The sequence below is a fragment of the Acanthisitta chloris genome, unplaced genomic scaffold, assembly GCF_000695815.1.
Source record: "Acanthisitta chloris isolate BGI_N310 unplaced genomic scaffold, ASM69581v1 scaffold4317, whole genome shotgun sequence".
Classification (NCBI taxonomy): Eukaryota; Metazoa; Chordata; class Aves; order Passeriformes; family Acanthisittidae; genus Acanthisitta; species Acanthisitta chloris.
The window spans coordinates 43,487-63,141 of NW_008681922.1; the positions used below are offsets into that span (position 1 = coordinate 43,487).

Consider the following 19,655-nt stretch of genomic DNA (forward strand, 5'->3'; position numbering starts at 1 on the left):
TTAGGGTGCACTCAATTCCCACTTCCAGATCATCAATAAAGATGCTAAAAAGGACCAGCCCCAATACTGAGGCATGGGGAAAGTAAAGGATTATATCTGTCTCATCACACCGCTAGTGATCAGCCACCAATTGGATTTAGCTCCATTAACCACAGCTCTCTGGGCTCAGCCATCCCACCAGTTTTTTACCCTTTGAAGAGTCCATCCATCCAAGCCATCAGCAGTCAGTTTTTCTAGAAGTATGCTGTGGGACACAGCATCAAATGTCTTGCTAAAGTCCAGGTAGACCACATTCAGTCTTCCCTTCATCCAGTAACTGGGTCACTTTGTCATAGAAGGAGACCATCCATCCAAGCCATCAGCAGTCAGTTTTTCTAGAAGTATGCTGTGGGACACAGCATCAAATGTCTTGCTAAAGTCCAGGTAGACCACATTCAGTCTTCCCTTCATCCAGTAACTGGGTCACTTTGTCATAGAAGGAGACCAGGCTGGTCAAGCAGGACCTTTCTTTCATAAATATGTGTTGGTTGTACTTGATCCCCTGGTTGCCCCACATGTACTGTTTGAAGGCACTCAGGATGATCTCCATGAAAGTTATCATATGTATTATCTGTATGAAAGAGTCATCTTATTTTAAAAACGTAGTTCACAAGCTGTTTCTGTAATATCCTTTCTGCTGAATGATTGACATCCTAACACAACATTTAAAAAATACATATTTTATAGAGTTATATAATTTGCATATATATATATATATGTTTTTATGTTTGCATCTGAAGGGATATGCATAGCCCAACTGAACTGTCTGCTATTTCTCTTTGATCTCATCTATTACAGAAATTAATTAGCCCTTTTACATTTTAAGATACTTTTGGTGATTTTTTTTCTTGAACTGATATAGTTCTCAGATATACATAAAGGTGTAGGTAATGCACAGGCATATCGTTCCTGGTTTAGATCATATATATTAGATGTATATATATATATAGAATCACATAAGAAAGACACACTCAAATACCAAAGTTGTGTGTTGAAGAACTGGGAGACATCAAGGTTATACCTGCCTATGAAGTAACAGTTTGACTCCATCTTATGCTTTGAATCAAGAATTCAAAGTGAATTCTGGTGATGCTGGAAATGAACATATAATACAGATTCAAATTAAACCCACAATGATAATTTCAGATCAAGCATTTTATTATAATTGGGACTTTGTTTTGGCAGGTAAATTAACTATTCACTAATGCATATCATAAAGCTAAATTCATAGGCTCTGTTTCCCTGTATACAAAAGGGTAAAAAGCTAATAATTTATGCACACAGCTATTTACTGTACAATGTGCCTTATCACTAGGTGTGAGACTTAATTTTTACAGGACAACAGCATGGATTTCTACTACATAATGCCTCTGGCAGCAGGATTATTCCTGGACATTCCTGTTTCAAAAATAATCTTTACTACATTTTAAAAAATATTTGACATTTCCCTTTATAGCTGTGCAGTGTGGTAATCCAGGAACAACTGCTAATGGAAAAGTACTTCGTATTGATGGAACTACATTCTCTAATTCAGTAATTTATTCATGCATGGAAGGATACATACTTTCTGGATCCTCTGTAAGACAATGCACTGCCAATGGAACATGGTCAGGATCCTTGCCAAACTGCACAAGTAAGACACATCTCTAATAAATAGTCTTTGTTTTTCATCTCTGAAACACAAAAACAAATCAAAAAAAAATAAAGAAGTTGCATGCCAAATATTTTCAGCTTTCTCTTGCACTACTGCCTGCATAATTTTATACATTAAATACTTTTAAAAAATATAATGCTATGCAAATGTGAATAATATTTTTTTTGAAGACATGGTATAGCAAAATATATAGACTGCTGTTACAGTTCGTTCAAGGGAGTTGTATGGTTACACAACCTACCTACTTTGATTCTTTCTTGTATATATTTTAAATCTTGTTTATTATGCTTTGTGATATGTCATATTCAGACATTACTTTTTTAATGGCTTCTCTTCATCTTGAAGACTTAGCAGTATAATATTCCGGTCTTCCAGAGGGTGGAAAATAAAAACCTTTAAACCTTGCAATGGACACTTGAGAATTCTTTTTGTAGTGACTCCAAGGTCAAAACTATTGTCCTACTTTCATGTATCATCTTCTGTTTGGCCTCTTCATTAACCTTATACTTGCTTTGGCTACTCAGCTAACAGAAGCTATTTCAGCATCTCTCACATTCATAATAAGTATTTTGCAACACTATATTTTCAAGCCCATCTGTTCCTGCTTTATTACGTGTCCTAGTTCAACTTTAAGCAACAATTATGAAAATTTTACATTTATGTGATGCATGAGACTGGCTATTACTTTGAGGAAGTATGTCCTCATTAGAGGTATAGAAAAATGTTGTTTAAATTTTGAACACAAAGCAGCCCAAATAGAAGCCAAAAGCAAGATGATAAAACTTCTTATGTTGTTTTTAAATTGATCTTTAATAGTAAGCATGAGAAGAGCTGCTTTTGCAGTTATGAAACTTGAGAAAGAGCCCAATGTTTTCCTTTATTTATTATTTTCCAAATTCTAATGAGAACCAGATTAATCGTACCAAGGATAAAGGTGTTTTGTGACAGTAAATGTATTTTAGAATAACAATTTAGTGAAGTATATGCCAAAAGAATCTCCTCAAAACACACTGCTCAGGTAGAAACATGAGATTCTTGCTTAAAACCTGGAAAAAAGTCTTGACAGAGGAAGTATCCTAATCAAGCAAAGAGAGGGAACTTCAGGATGTGCCACTTTTCTTTAGTCCAGGTGTTATCAAAATTTACAGCCAGTCCATATTTATTACAGCTGCTTCTTGCACATGATTGAAAATGTTGATTTTTAGAGCTAATACTATAAGAATAGAATAGCATAATCTTATACCCCTTTAGACTCAGGAATCTCTGGGCATTGTACCATCAAACAAGATGGGTCCATGTGCAATATATCATGAAGGCCTTGCCCATAGCAAAGATTTTTCCCTTTACATTGTTCAAGTTATTGTAGGATTGTCTTAGAAAGAAACAACACTATCATTTCTACAGTCAAACAGAAACAATGTTCTCCTGGTATCTTCTTGTTGCATTACTAAATAAAAAGGTAGGACATAACAGTCAGCAGGGTCTAATCACTGATATTGAGTGAGGGCTGCCTGAAAGACCTCTGGTGCCATGAGCTGTCTGAGGTTGTGCCCTGACCAAGAGATCTGTGTGGCACAGCACAGGTCTGAAGGCCACAGTGGATGTGCAGCACAGTGCAGCACACACCTGGAGCTTGCCAGGTTAACTGTACTCCTCAGTGTACAGTGGTCCTCCAGTTAGGATCACTACAACAATTTAAGCTGGTTTTTGCCTACCACAGTGAATGAAGTGGAGGTGGTCCAACTGAAATGAAACAAAGATTGGAGGAAAAAAAGGGTAAAGGCATTAGCTTTATGTTTTAATTCAGTCAAAACAATAGCACACCTGGAAAAAATATTGAGGATGATTTTAGAAAAACGTGCACATCAATGATAGTGAATTGAATATATTTAAAAAAAAAGGAAGAATGTGCAGAGTATTTGAATATACTCATGTAACTAAGAGAAACAGTTCTGTCTTTCACAGCTCTGTATTATTTGAAAAAGAAAAGAAAAAAATTAAATGTCTGTGTTGCTAGGTAAACTAAAATAGGCTGATCTCCCATTTTCTTTTGCAGTGAACTAGCTACCTTTAGAATAACCCAGATAATCCTGTGATATGTTTTATATCATCTTCTGTAACCACAGACAGTGATTGCATGGGATATTTTAAGATTTGATACATGCCATATAATTAGCATCTGCTCACTCGGACTGGGATAAACTGTAGAGCAGGAATACTGCATATATCCTGGATTCTCAGGTCGCAAATTATTAGGTCAAGGGACCTGGCCAGAATACACTACAAATACGTAGTCATGGATTTTTGTGATTTTGGAGACCAGGATGCATCATCAGTCATGCTTTGGCATTGAGTTAGAAGTGGCCAGGATGTGCTTTCTGCCCAGGAAACTGCCTCCCGTGGTTTTCCAGAAACAATAGCAATATTGTAGTGAGTTTTACAAGTTTGCTGTAATACAAATGTGAAATACATGGAATGTTATTTTTCTGTATGAACTAGACTTTTTTCCCCCCTTTTTATTTTTTTCTGAAAACAACCACTTCTTATCACTGCAACTAGGGTTCTCAATGTTTCTTACCCTGAAAACTGTTCTGGAAATTTATAGATCAAACTTACCAGATCTGAGGAAATGTTACCTGTTTTAACACTATTCGCAGATTACAATGGTATAACTCCTTATTAATTCCTTTTGAACACTTTATATGATTAAGAGACTAAAGCATCTCCTGACACTAGAAGTCCCAAGAGGTTTTACAACAATTCCACTCATTAAAGTACTATAGACCTAGTTCTTAGGTAAGCTATAGCTCATGTTTGGGGGTTGTCTGAATATCTCATCTGTTTATGTGCACCACAACCATGTATGTGAGCATTTACAAAGTGGGAGGCTTTTGCAGACATGTATCTTAAATTTTCCAGATTGTGTTTCCTTTCAGAATGTACCCATGGAATGGTAAACTAAATAACAGGTATCTGCTTTTTACATAATGAAACTGATCTGATAGGAAAGCTTGAGAGTATCAAAGGGTGGTAGTGACATATGGATTATTTCTTGCACTTTTTAAAAAAAGAATTTTTATTTCATAAATGTGAAATTTGATTAATCAAAATTGTACAGTCCTTCACTTCTGCTGTTGAACAGAAATATTTGTGTTCTCCAAATATAACTGCTATACAGCTTCACATATGTTCGGCAGCTATTTAAAATGACACATATCTTCATGTTCTCTTGCTGAAGATTTATGCTTTTTTCCTTCTTCTTATTTTTAACCCAGTAAATGCCTAGTTTTGTCCTATGTTCTTCACCTCACATGTAGATAAATAACATGTAGATTTTAAAATATATTCCTCAAATATTTACTTGCAGTTATCAGTTGTGGAGATCCAGGAGTCCCAGCCAATGGCATGAGATATGGTGATGATTATGTCGTTGGACAAAATGTTACTTATATGTGCCAACCTGGATATACAATGGAAGCAAATAGCTCCTTAATTCGCACTTGCACTAGCAATGGCACATGGAGTGGAGTAATCCCAACATGCAAAGGTACAACATTTATTTTGCTTGTCATCTATTTCTTCTACGACATTTATATACACTGTGTATTGTAAATTGTTAATTTATCGTATATTTCTACAGAAATTAAAACTTACTTTCAGTATGAATATGCTGAATTGCTCTTTTGGGGGGCTGCAGGAACAGTGACTTCACATTTTGTTTCCTTTCCCTTCTATTTTTCATACAAACACAGTATGTTGAACAGTTTTTTATAGTTCTGTAGAACACTTTATTACTTTGCTGCTAAACTGAATTAAACAATATGAAATGATGGTTTAGATTGATTTGTTTGTTTGTTACAGTTAGCATGTCATATAGAAATAATCTGTATGTCCCTGACTTTACAAAAAGAACATTCAAACGTGATAGACATCTCTGGGGAAGATCTGCGTATGTACAACTGAACTTTGTCAAAGGCAAATTGTTCTGAATTACCCTATCTATAATACTAAGATTTTTCTCTGATCCCTCCTTTATTAGATGGGAGCCTTTAAGCATTGCCTTGCTACAAAAAGACTAAATCCTTCTAGCAAATTTCCCAATAAAGATTTTTCTGCTTCATTTTATTTTCTCTACTGTGAAAACTGAAAGGATTAATCTCAAGGTCCTCCTTTTGTCTCTTCATCTAATTGCATGTCGGATTTTCCTGGTTTGTTTTTCTTTGTTTATCTGGGTATTTTTTTAAAATATACCCTGTTGAAATTCAAACAGCAAAAATATCTGAACATTACTGAAAGACAACCTTATCTGTATCATAAAAGTATTTTCTCTGAGAAACTCGCTTGCTAAATCCTAAAATGACTTCTCTCTAGAGTAATTTTTCTCAGTCTTCCTGATAATACATCTGTAGAGAGGCAGAATTACCATTTTGATGTTTTCTTTCTGGATTCACACCAAATATGCCTGATCTCTAGTATTTCAAAACTTAATTGGCTAAGTTCGTACTTACTTTGTGCTTATCCATCTTCCTTCTGTTTTGTTTTCAGGAAGTATAGTAACATACCTGCTCAGCAGTTCTTGTTTTCCTCCCCTGAGTTAATTCATCAAAATAGATTAAATAAATTTCAAATCTCCAGCCTATTTGCAATTGCTTTCCTCTGAGTGCAATTCCCCCAATATCTTACCAAGTCCAGTTTAATGCTAATTTGCCTTGGATAATGTCAATTTTTTGAGCTATTTGCCCAGCACATTCTTGAGGATGTCAAACTTTGAGAGCCTCAACATTTCACTTTTTTTTTTCTTTTCTATTTCTATTGTGCTCTTAGGCAGCCTCAATTTCAATTAAAAACCCTAATTTTAGGAACAGAAGAATGGCCATACTGGTCCAATTGACCATGAGTCAGTCTGTCTGTCTCCAAGACTGTCTGGAAGTGAACAGTTAGAAGATCATAAGATAGAAAAAGTATTCATTCAAACAGAATCATAAAGAGTCATACTGTCAATTTAGAGTTTTTGAGTCTTTTTAGTTTTCGATCCTATCTATGTAAGGCTTGTTTAAATACTAAATATTAATCTGTAAATAAGAATCTCTAGTGGTCTCCGAATTTCATTCTACTCTAAATAGGTTTGTGTAAGTACACTAGGTAAGTTTCTAACCCCCACTTCTGACTGTGTAATTAGAAGTAATATACAATATGCAGTACTGTATTTGAAATGTATAACAATTAGTTCTTACTGTCAGAATGAAGTGCCAGGGTCCTTTTGTACTATTTAGTTAAAATAATTGGAAAATGAACTGGGCAGAAAATGGATGCATAATTGTCTCTGTGCCATTGAAAGAGAAGGCATAAATAAATCTCTGGCTATGCCTGGTTGGAAAACGATGCATGTTCATCTGCAACTAAATATTCAGATATTCAAGCATTGTCTTTTTTTTTCAGAGTTGCATTTGTAATACCCTTGTAGTTCTTAAACTGACAAAACTTGCTGTACATGTTTATGGCTAACTCTCTCAATAAAATAGAGAGGCATTCTGGCTTGTTGCTGGGTGTTGTTTTGTTTTGCTTTTCTCACCCCAGAAGTCTGATATTACAACTATATTGATGCTACTTCTCTATCCTTTCCCAATTATTCACAGTTATTTCCTCCTTTGTTAGTCAGCTCAGTAGTTAGTAAAGATATACAGACCTTTTTATAAAGACCATTTATGAAGCTCTTGGAGAGTAAGGACAGACTTCTGCTGCTTGGAACACTTATTTTGATTTACTTTTATTAGAACACCACAGAAGTGTGGCAAAAGCTATTATGTCCTTTTCTGGGACAAAATCGGGGCCCAAAATTCATATTTGGTTTACCAGTTGGCAAAGGGTTATTTGATAAGAGTACTACTTTCATTCAGAATTCTCAAACACCCATTAATGGTGCTGCAGAATGTCTTTATGGTATTCATAGTTGAAATTCTCTCACTGAAGAGTGTAAGACTAGAGAAATGGTACATAGTGAACATTCTGCAGATCACATTCAAATACACATTACTCCTCATCTACTTTCTCTGACTTCTTTTGAGCCTGCAAGATGACAGCTGTCTAAACATAAGTTTAAGGGTTATGGATGTAGCATTTAACTTCCTCCATTCTTGTGACCTGTGTATCCTCTGCTTGATTTTTAATCACCAGATCTTCTCATTTACCCTAATTAAATAAATCAATTTTAAATTAAATTAAATCAAATCTATAAATTTTATTTGCTTTTGCTAATTTTCTCCAATTTTTTTCCAATTTTTCTCTCCTTTACCTGTTTTATCTGTCTCAGTCATTCTAGTAACTGTCTAAATTTCATCCCTTCTCTTTCTGATTCAGATTTTCTTTAATTTTATTTCTTTTATACCTTTTTTCCTTTCAGTTTTCAGTTATCAATTGTCTTCTAGTATACCATTGTCCCATGAATGATGCTTTTATCTTCATCATGATAATTGTATTTCTTTATTTCTACTGTCATCCTCGTGATATTTTTCAGTCCTCTTCCTTACAACTGAGTACATGTAGAGGCCTGGAAATGAGAAACTATACTGAAATACTTCTTGTTGGCCTTCTTAGAGGTAGTAATACTAAAAATTGCAACAGGTTGCAAATCCTGACATTTTTTCCCTCTAGCTAGGGATCTAGATGCTTTTTGGTGAGGAACTATTCACAAAGCAGATACTAACCAAACTGTCATACTTAGAAACAGGCTTTTAAATAATGTTTTGGAACAGTTATCCTGGAATTTCATCCCTAGGCATTAATATCTAGCAAACGCCTATGCTGGTTAACAGGAATAAAGTATAATTGTACTAAGTTGCCATGGCAAACAAAATAGTTTTGTAGTATACTATCAGACATATCTGAAATGTTGTACACGTCATAGCTTCTATACTGATTTTTAGGTAGTCTTCCTATTTGGTTTGATGCTGCATCCCAGTTTATTTAAGACACTTCATCAATCAGCCACTGCCTCCTAAATGGAGAAAACCAGAAGTACTAAGTTCAAGTAATGTGGTGAGGATACAGTGAGAAAGATAGCATGTTCTGACTGTATTGTCCTCTGAAAGAGGTGAAATTAGCCCATATGGTTCTTCTCGTAATTGTGTACACTGGGGATATCTACAGCATCTGGGCCTAATTATTTTGAATATTATTGCAGCTGTTACCTGCCCAACTCCTCCGCAGATCTCTAATGGAAGGTTGGAAGGAACAAACTTGGACTGGGGATTTAGCATTAGCTATGTCTGCTCTCCAGGATATGAACTCTCTTTTCCTGCTGTTTTGACTTGCGTTGGGAATGGAACATGGAGTGGTGAAGTACCTCAGTGCTTGCGTATGTATTTACTATTTAGTTCTGTATTTTGCTATTCAACTATAGTGGGGTTTTCCTCTTCAAAGTTTTTGTCTTTAGCCCTCTCAGTCCCTTCTCACCCCACCTTCCCACCCCAGTGTCTCAATTAATTTCAAACCTGGGACAATTGCAATCCTTCTGAAAATTCCTAAAATTTTCAGGAATTTTAATATAATTAGTAGACTGAGGAAGGCGTAAGAATGTCTGTAAATCCTTTGAGAGCCTATAGGAGTTCTTAAACACGAACACAGAAACAATATTACAGGCAACATGTACCACATGATACAAGGCAAACTAAGATTAAAGGGTTCTGTCTAGTTTTCTGATCCAGTTACATGTAGAATGGGATAATGTTCATTATAATCTCTTTTATTTCCTCATTACTCTTCCAAAACTTTCTGTGATGACACAGAGAAAGTTTTCTTCCAGTAATGCCGACTAGGCCCCAGGGTGAGTCTGTGAGAATTGTCTATTTTCCCCACTACACTAAATTAAGTTATATATTTTATGCAGGAAACTGTCTTAATCTGAAAATTATTACATTGATGGATTTTTCTATTGCTACAAATTTCATTACAATAGCAGATTCCACTCATTATTTAAAAAAATCCTTTTAAAGAAGTGATTGTGATACTTCTGAGAGATATTCTTTTTATTGCACTGAAGGAAGTTCTCTAGTTATTCATAGAATAGCTATATCACTGTAATGATCTTGCAAAAGAGTTTGACTGGAAGAGGATAATCTCATATTTGTGGCTTTACAATTTCTGAAGTGAGCTTGCTGGGTAACTTGCTAAATGTAACAAAATGCACTTCTCTGTTCAATTCTTGGTTTTTTGCCTTTTTCATCTCTCTCTTTCAAAACTTTTGGCTATATCCTGCTACTATGAAAACATATCATATAGATCATCTTTTCTTTTCTTTTTTCTCCTAATTATATTCTCATATCATCAGCAACAGTTGCTTAGTGCTGATGACACTGTATGTGCCAGAGGTGGAACATGGTGAAAGACATTGTTTCTAGAAGGAAACCTCCACCATGTTGCTTAAGTTCTCTATGTGAAGCTCTTCTGTAGTCCACTATATTATGAACATCAAAGGCCATGAAAAAATTTTTTTTCATTTTTGAGATTGAAGTACTCAGTACTACAATATACTCTGAAAAAGTGGGCTCCACCTTTAAACTTTTTAAAAGGTATATTTAGCACAGAATGCAGCTGCCTGGGAATTAATGGCTGTTTCATGCAGAGATTACATTAACTGAATGTTGTTGATGTGCAGTGGTTACCCATTGGCTTGCAAGAGAAATCAATTGGCAGCCAGTGCTCGTCAAAGAGCTTAAACTAGCTGCCATCTGGCAGAAATGAGAGTGAGCTGGTGAAAGTCATTCTCAATGAGCAATCTTTAAGCAGTTCTTGACATCAGATATTTAGTTCCCAGCTTGGTTCCATAGAGCCTGTAGATGAAAATATGCAAGGTATAGTTATGATATGGAATAATTATTCATAATGGAATGTGGTCATGTCCTTAGCTGAGTGTTTGTCATCTACGACCCAGTAAATTTGTTTGCATAATTACTCATGCAGTAATTTCAGTAACGGACTGCTGTTTCTATAAGCTTGGCAATAGATGTCAAAAATGCTGGCCTATGCCTGAAAATTCCAAACTACAGATATAACTTAGAATCATAGAATTATCACAGAATCATAAAATCTAATGAACTGGAAGGGACTCACAAAATTGATTGCAATCCAACTCCTGACCCTGTGCAGAACAGCCCAAAGAATCACATCATGTACCTGAGATCTTGTCCAAATGTTTTTAGAACTCTATCAGACTTCATGCCACCACCATTTCCCTGGAGAGCCTGTTCCAGTGCCCAACCACCCTCTGGGCAAAGAACTTTTTTCTGATATGTGACCTAAATCTCCTCTGACACAGCTTCATGCCTTTCCCTTGCGCACGGTCACTGGTCACAAGAGAGAAGAGATTAATGTCTGCCCCTCCATTTCCCCTTGTGAAGAAGCTGCAGACCATTATGAGATCTTGCCACAGTTTATTCTCCTTTAGACCGAAGAAGTCAAGTGACCTCAGCCACTCCTTATATGTCTTCCTTTCAAGGCCCTTCACTTTCTTAGTAGGCCTCCTTTGGACATTTTCTAGTGACTTTATGTCCTTTTCATATAGTGGAGCTCAAAACTGCTCACAGCACTCAAGGTGAGGCCACACCAGTGCAGAATAGAGTGGGACAATCACCTTTCTTGGCTGGCTGCTGATGTTGTGCTTGATGCATCCCAGGACACAGTTGGCCCTCCTGTCTGCTAGGACATACTGCTGACTCATATTCAAATTGCCATTGACCAGGACCCCCATAATCCCTTTCTGCAGCACTGCTCTCCAACAGCAGTTCCCCAGTCCATATGTACATCCAAGGTGGTCCATCCCAACTGCAGAATCCAGCACTTGCTTTTGTAAACTTCATATGGTTGATGATTGCCCAGTGCTCTGATTTGTCTAGGTCCCTCTGCAGGGTCTCTCTGCATTCAAGGAAGTCAACAGCTTCTCCCAATTTAGTGTCATCAACAAACTGACTTTTGAGTTCAGGTGTTTTAGGAATCTTCTGGACCTGTCTGTACCAGCTGTGTGGTATTCACAGCTAACATCTGGCAAGTTGAAGTCCTCCATAATCAACAGCAGTTGATTCAGAGGTCTCCCTTAGTTCATTAAAGAATAATTTGGCAGTGTTGAAATCTTGGCTGTGTGGCTTATAGTAGACTCCCATGATGATATCTATTTTATTTGTGTGTTCCTTAATCCTTACCCACAGAGTCTCAACATGCCATTACTAACTGCAAGCTCTGCCACCCTTGCCCCCACCACCCATACCCCCTATCTCACCTGCTCTGTCTATCCCTCCTGAAAAGCGTGTAACCCTCCATCCTGGCACCCCAGTCAGAGGACTCATCCCACCACGTTTCACTTATGCCAAGGATATTGCATCTCTGGAACTGAGTCAAGGCTTCTAGCTCCTCTTGTTTACTCCTCATGCTGCATGTCTTGGTGTAGAAATGTTGCAAGTATTGTTCATTGTACCCAGCACCTCATGGAGCAGACTGAAGGATCTCACTAGAATGGAATTCCTCAAAATTTGGTATGCCATCCCATTGCTTATCACTAGTGAGCCTCATTTTATCCCTTTTCTTTTCCACTGTAGTTTAAAGCTCTGTTGATCAACCCTGATAACTCCTACACAAAAATCCTTTTTCCTCAGCCTGATCAACTCCTCACGAAGCCCTGTCACCAGGGCTGCTGCCACCAGCAGCTCTTCTTCCTGGGCACATGTCACACAGGTGTGCTCACGCCTGCCATCAGACACTGACATAAAACTTGCTGTCAATCAGTTACGTTTCTCTTAAGAATGAAACTAGGCTCACAGACTCAGTGCTAGAGCTCCATGGCCCTGCTCAGTTAAAGGTTCTCAGAGTTCTCAGGAAAATATTTCTATTGGGAGTGGGAGCACACACAGAGCTTCCAGTTTGCCACAACTTTAGTTTGTTCTGTAGCTTTCTGTTCCAATATCAGAGGAAAACCGCTGTTTTAACACGATTTCTGGTTTCCAAGGTTTCCTAAGGCAGATATTGAGTTGATATTCAATGACTGGAAAAAGTTGACTGACATTTAAGTGATGGAGTTTACTTAGTTTTAGAAAAAAATAATTAATTTACCCCAAAACTCTAAATTGCTTCTCCCTTTATAGTTGTTGCTACTTTGTTGATGCAGAGAGCTGTTCAGGAGACAATTTCAAGCTCCTGTGTTAAAAATGTATAGGTGTTTCATGTATTTTCAATTTAAGATACAATTTTCTAGTGAAAGGCTATTACAAACATTCACCTCATTCACACGATATACACTGTGTGGCACTATCCCAATTCATAAATCTTTTCAGAATTTGGCCTATAATTCTGCAGAAGGTCCCACTAAAAGTGATGAAATTCTATATATTTCTGGTACATTACCAATTAAGCCCTTTTTCTTCAGCAATATGTATGTTCTGTACAGTCAGTGCCTGTAGTAAGAGATAGAATGCAGGAGCATTTCATGTGAGCAGGTCCTTTGGAAATGTATTTTGAAAGTTGTTGTTTAAGAGATGTAATTTAAATTTTTTTTGTAGAAGAGAAAGATGGAGCACAAAATTCCACTGTCTGTACAGCATACCTTTTAAGAAAAATATAATTACACACATAGGATTGCTGGTTTTTTAAAAATTGTTATTATTGTAGTATTTTCTGTTTGATATGAAATTAGACTCCACATTATTGGAATTCATGGTGTCAGGGAATAATATAGTCTGATGACACACCATAGCTGATTTAATTTCCTGGACCAATTGTTCAAAATCCAGCTTCTGACAAATAATCAGTACTTTATATTGCAGAAGAAGGCCAATACATTTGCCAGCAATGCATTTAATCAGTTATAATATGTTATAGACATAAGGAATCTCTGGTGAAAGGTAAAAGTAAAAAGAAGAAGAGTACATTCTTATTAGTAAAATTTATAGCAATTTTATATATATATAAAGTTATTAGTATTTGACTTTTAGATTGCTGCTGAAGTTTCTTCATTATGTTTTGGTTTTTTTATTGTTAGCTGTAACTTTCTGGTGTGCTTTCATACATATCAAATCTCATCGTTCAGTGAAGGATGAGGAAGTAAGACTGTGCTTCCTAAAATCTATCTAACAAATCCTTTAATGATACAAAAATGTTGAGCACTGGGTAGGTGGCAAAAAGCAGGAGAGGATAGGAGATTGACATGAAGGTTTGTTGCTGTCATTGCTCTCCTAGGAGAGTTAGCAGATTGATGTGGTTTAGGGCAGAGTTGAACTGTGGATATTTGGACCTTGATAAAATCAGTTTTCAACTTCTTTTATTAAGTGCCAGGTACTGACCAATCCCACTATGTGGGCATTTTGAACAACCAGAAAAACTACTGCAAACTGGCAGTCTAAAGAATGGCTATCTAGACTCTCTTTGAATGGCTGTTACATTTTTCCCTATTTGATCTGTGTTTAATAAAATAAATACAAAATTTGAAGTATTTGCTTTACTGAGTTCATCTAAGTGCTATATCTGTTTATTTTAATAAATTGCACATTCCATTTCTATCATGTCTTTTTTTTACAGCAAAGTTCTGTGGTGACCCTGGAGTACCTGCTCAAGGGAAAAGAGAAGGCAAAAGCTTCATCTATCAGTCAGAAGTCTCTTTCAGCTGCAATTCTCCTTTTATTTTGGTTGGCTCCAGTACCAGGATTTGCCAAGCAGATGGCACATGGAGTGGTTCTTCTCCTCGATGTATAGGTATTGTTAAACACATGTATTTAAATTTCTATAAATGCTTATTATTCCTTTTCCTACTATGTCAATTTAGGAGTTTTCAGCTATTTTAAATTATCCTGGTGCTCTTCTATACTGTCTAAGAATCAAGACACTATTTTTTCTCAATGACTGGCTTATTGCATGTTGTTGTTACATTGCATTTTGTGATACATTGATGTATTTCATTAAAATACTGCAATTTGTTTTGTCTTTATTGTAATTTATTTTTTTTAAGAGCCTACTCGCACAGCATGTGAAAATCCAGGAGTCCCAAGACACGGATCACAAAACAACACATTTGGCTATCAGGTATAGCATATAATTTTTTTATTAACTTGCATGTTAAAAGTTTTATACTACCTCAAAGTCTAGAAACTTCTGATTAGAAGTTCAAAAACTGTCAGTGTAAGAGCTATTCACTGCTGTGTTGCTGTGTTTCCTTATTCCTAGCTGTTGGATTACAGTGACCTTGTGTCCCTATTAGCAATGCGCTACATGAAAAACTGGTGATCAAGCTCTGCTTGATTTCACATTGAAGGCTTTCAGTACCTCCCACCAATATAAGTGCTCCCTAGTTTATCCTAGTTTATCAAATAGTTTTTTTCTCCTTAAAAGTGTGTATACTGTGTGCCAAACTGCTAGTGTAGATGTACTCTAAAAAATGGGAATGCTTTTTTTCCTGAGAGCAATTCTGTTGATACATTTGAATTACAGAGTCACAGAGGTTGTTAGGCATCTCTGAAGAGCTACTTGTCCAACTCCTCATCTCAAAACAGGTTGATCAGGGCTGTGTTGAGGTGGTTTTGAATATTTCCAGGCATGGACACTGCACAGTCTGGGAACAACTTAGCAACCTGTTCGAAGTTTATCACCTTTATAGAGAAAGTGAATGCTTTTTTCTCAGTTTTAAACAGAATTTCCTGTTTCAATTTGTGCCTATTTCCTCTTGTTCTGTTACTAGGCACCACTGAAAAAGATCCATCTCTGTTGCCCGTGTTTTTGCAGGCTGGATAATCCCAGCTCTTTCAGCTACTCCTTGTATTCCAGATACTCTAGTCCCTTAATCAACTTTGTGGCCCATCACTAGACTCAATAAAATATGTCCACATCTCTCTTGCACTGGTGAGCCTAGCAGTGGATCTAGCACTCACTTGTGTATCACCAGGGCTCAGCAGAGGGGAAGAAGCACCTCCCTCAACCTGTTGGCAATGCACTGCCTGAAGCATCCCAGGAGGCTCTTGGCCAACAAGGCTGTGTTGTGGAAAATGGTGCTTGCATATATTTCTGTTGGAAGAAGAATTGTGAAATTCAAAATTATTTTGAACTTCTGATTTTCTGGAGTTTCACATAAAACAGTAATGTCATGAGACATGTTCAGGGGTGAATTGTTTACAGATGCAAAAACACATGCTATAATTTACCAGAAACCTTGCAAAGAGAGAGCCTAATCTATCCTGCTCTGACCATGCTTGGTGTCAGGGATGAAAGCTCCAGATGTATGAAGAGGACTGGACAGGAATGTAGTAGCTCCACAGTTGTATGAGGTGCCTGTCTAGTAGCAGGATTTGATTAAGAACTGCAGATTGCTAAAAGTGCAGTACAGGGTTGAGTGAAATTTGAATAAATTTACAACATGAAACATGTTTTTAAAAGTAAAGGTCGTACCTATAGACTTTTCAAAGTTTCACAGCCAAAAATTTATTTGTTTGATCTATTGGTGGCCTTTATGCAGTACTGCTCCTGTTTGGTGATTGTTTAAGGCAATATTTGGGTCTTCAGATTGTGCTAGATCACAATCATATGTGAGTGGTAATAAAATTGTCTCAGTTTTCTCCAGAGCATGGAGTGCTGTTTCGTGCCAAGATAGAATATGCAGGAGCAGTCCTTGGGCTAACTTCCTTTGGTTATAATGCAATATTATGCTACAGGGCAATTCTTTATTCAGTTGTGTAAGAAATAAATAATTGTAATGACCATTTTCTACAATTCTATTGTCACAGTTTCACATATTAATGTGCCTTCTCTCATTGAAAAGCTAATGCAGTCTTTCTCACTTGTGGTGAAGTTGTAGTTTTGAGTAAAAACATCACTCACAGCTAGCATAGAACTGTCAAAATATCAGGCAAAATGTCAATTGATAATTTCTAAAAGTGCAGCTGCTGGCAGAATTTGCAACCTTGTAAATTCTAGAACAATGGTTCTAAACAGTTGTAAGGTTAGTGCTTAGTATATTCAAGCTTCATGAGCTATAGTCTATTTACCTAGCCAACAGTATATCCTCACACTCATGTAGTGAATGTATGCAGTGACTAAGCATGCAAGTTCTGTTTATTCCAAATATGATTGCTTTGTTAATACAGAACAGGATAGAAGTATTATTCGTACAGATGAAGCTGAGATTAGCTATTATTGGTTGGAAACAGCAGTGAAAGTGATTGTTTCTAGACAAGTTATTGTCTGTAGATGCTGAAAAGAAATATTGCATTGCTGTATGTTCTATAATGTTATGACTCATTTAAACCACAAACATAAATTAATTAATGTTATGCTATAATTAACTTCCTATATGAATGGAATAATAATGACTTTTGTTTCTAATCATAGCAGAAAGGTAAGAAATAATTCAACATTTTTCTAAAATACTGAAGATGAGACGGCTTAGATTTTGATTTGTCTGATAGACTCATTGTCTAACATTTAAAACAATAGACCAAAAGAGCTTATGCAAAATTGAACAAAATGTTTTGCAAATGGCAAATGCATAGCAAGGAGTTGATACTGTTGAATAGATAACAAGGGTTTCTGACTAGCACAGGGTGAGGGGTTTTTGTTGGTTTGCTGTTTTGTTTTTTTTCTCATTTAAGGGTTTGTTTGCTTTGTTAACTTGTCAATGTCAGTGACTGACACATGTTTTTCAGAATACTGATGTGAAGTCATGAACCTCCCCAGCACTGTTTTTTGTTCTTGTTGTTTCCCCTACTCTTGATTATGTTTTCCTATCTCATTGATTGCATTGAAAGTTCAGCCAAACACAGCGTAATTCCAGGCTTGACTGAAAGTTGTATCACATCTGAATGGTGTTTCAACTATTAAATAAAGAGCTGTGTAGAAAAGAAGAAGCAGCAGAAATTTGTATGGATTTTACTGTTCAGTATTGGCTACTTCAGGCAGGAGCAGATCAGATTCTTATGTGTTCAAATAACATCAAAATACCAGTTTAGTAGTACTTGGATATCAGGCATGGCATGTAAATTAGGAGCATCACTTGCTTTAATTATACATACTTCTAGGATGTTTACCTTTCATCTGAGCATATTTTTATTGGACCGATCTACCTTAACAGTGTGTTACAACGGAGATAAAATACCTCTAAAATTTAGTTAACACTGACTTAATCTGTAATCTGGAAAATAAATTCCTCCTTGGAATGAAACTGTGGAGTTTGAAATATTTCTTCAGCTATGTTGCTAGTAATATAGGAATTGCTTATAGCAACTGCACCATAAGGTGTTGCAACGCAAAAAACTACTGAGTTGAAGAAACACTTTAGAACTGCTTAGACCAATCAGTCATATAGGGAAGATTTATTGCTTCTCATACTATTCCAACATACATTTTTGTAAAAATTCAGCCATTTCCCCCTCCATTAAGGCCTAAATTGAGCCAAGGGGCAGTCTGAGTTTAGGAAAGGGAAAAAAGCACATTACTGTAGAGGTAGCTCTGTTAGCTCTTTGGTTCTATTTTATGAAATGCCATATGAAACTTGATCTGCCGACATTGAGCAACCTTGCAAGTAGTCTCCTTCTGTGAATGTAATGCTTATAAAAACTTTAGTGTTGATTGAATCATAGGATGAAATTCCAAGAGAAGTGTTCTACTACCACAGTGTAGCTGTCTCCATTAGCACAGTTGGCACCATCACTGCATCAATGAAAATGTAATTTAAACCTTATCAGACACCATGTAATTTTCCCAGTTCCTTCTGTTTCTCACAATCCTGAGATATCTGGTGTCAATGAGGGATATTAGTGTCACAATCTGGAGTGTTTCACTGCCAGGAATGTGATTTTTCCCTTTTTATTTCTCTTTTAGTCTCTGTCATATGTGACTCACCTGGAATTATTTATAATGTTTCTAACACTTTTGAACCACTCACACTGCAGCGACACAATATATTTCATAGAAATAGATACTTGTTCTTTTTTTACCCCTGAAACCGGATTCTTTCCAGGCCTGCCTGTCTTTATATGATCATGGGTGAGTTGTTCACAGCAGCAAGGTCCCCAGTGCCAAGTTCATGTTGCATCTCTTATCAGTCACACCTGTAGTCTTCACAGCATCCTGTTTCATTTCTTAAGGGCTTTGCTATCATTCCAACACCAGGCCTGTATTTCTCTGTACCACATGACTTTAGTGGTAAATAGCTCATTCTGCACATAGTAGATTCATTTTTTACTGCTAGAGATAAAAACTTGTGGTTGTACCATACAAAGATAAAAAAGGGATAAAAACTAGTCATAGCCTCCTGATCACAGGAAAATTGGATTTTACAGTTAAACCAAGTTTAAAAAAAAACAAACACAAAACAAACACAAAACAAACACAAAACAAACACAAAACAAACACAAAACAAACACAAAACAAACACAAAACAAACACAAAAGCCTCTGCGATCTTGCAAACTCAAAACCCTGTTACTAGTAGTTGCACTAATGTGTTACTGGGCTACCAAACTACTTAATGGGATGTGTTTTCATTTACTTAAAATACATGCTAAAATTTAGTGAAGAGAAAAAAATGGCATTCCCTTAGTGTCTCACTCCTTTGACATGAATTGCTGGGAATGGAGAAGTTTGTTAGAGTATCTTCATGTTCTTGCAAACTCAAAACCCTGTTACTAGTAGTTGCACTAATGTGTTACTGGGCTACCAAACTACTTAATGGGATGTGTTTTCATTTACTTAAAATACATGCTAAAATTTAGTGAAGAGAAAAAAATGGCATTCCCTTAGTGTCTCACTCCTTTGACATGAATTGCTGGGAATGGAGAAGTTTGTTAGAGTATCTTCATGTTCTTTGGTAAACTGATGTTTGTGAAAGAAAATGATTGTAGCGTAACTCATGAAAGGCAGACATATCTTCTGTTCCTTATAGAAGAATAGAAGTAATAATAATAATAATAGTAACTTATTATTATTTTTTATAATTATTA

At 36.3% G+C, this 19,655-nt stretch overlaps 1 protein-coding gene across 1 annotated transcript in view; it reads left to right on the forward strand.

Moving 5' to 3' along the window:
* Window positions 1-14,752, forward strand: part of LOC103805620 (CUB and sushi domain-containing protein 3-like) — a gene marked incomplete at both ends in the record, with an annotated part of 55,706 nt that extends 40,954 nt beyond the window's left edge. Inside the window, 5 exons of the mRNA XM_009078274.1 lie at window positions 1,496-1,672; window positions 5,061-5,240; window positions 8,874-9,047; window positions 14,252-14,425; window positions 14,679-14,752. Coding sequence (XP_009076522.1) covers window positions 1,496-1,672; window positions 5,061-5,240; window positions 8,874-9,047; window positions 14,252-14,425; window positions 14,679-14,752 — 779 coding nt within the window. The remainder of the gene's footprint in view (window positions 1-1,495; window positions 1,673-5,060; window positions 5,241-8,873; window positions 9,048-14,251; window positions 14,426-14,678) is intronic.
* Window positions 14,753-19,655: the final 4,903 nt, after the last annotated feature.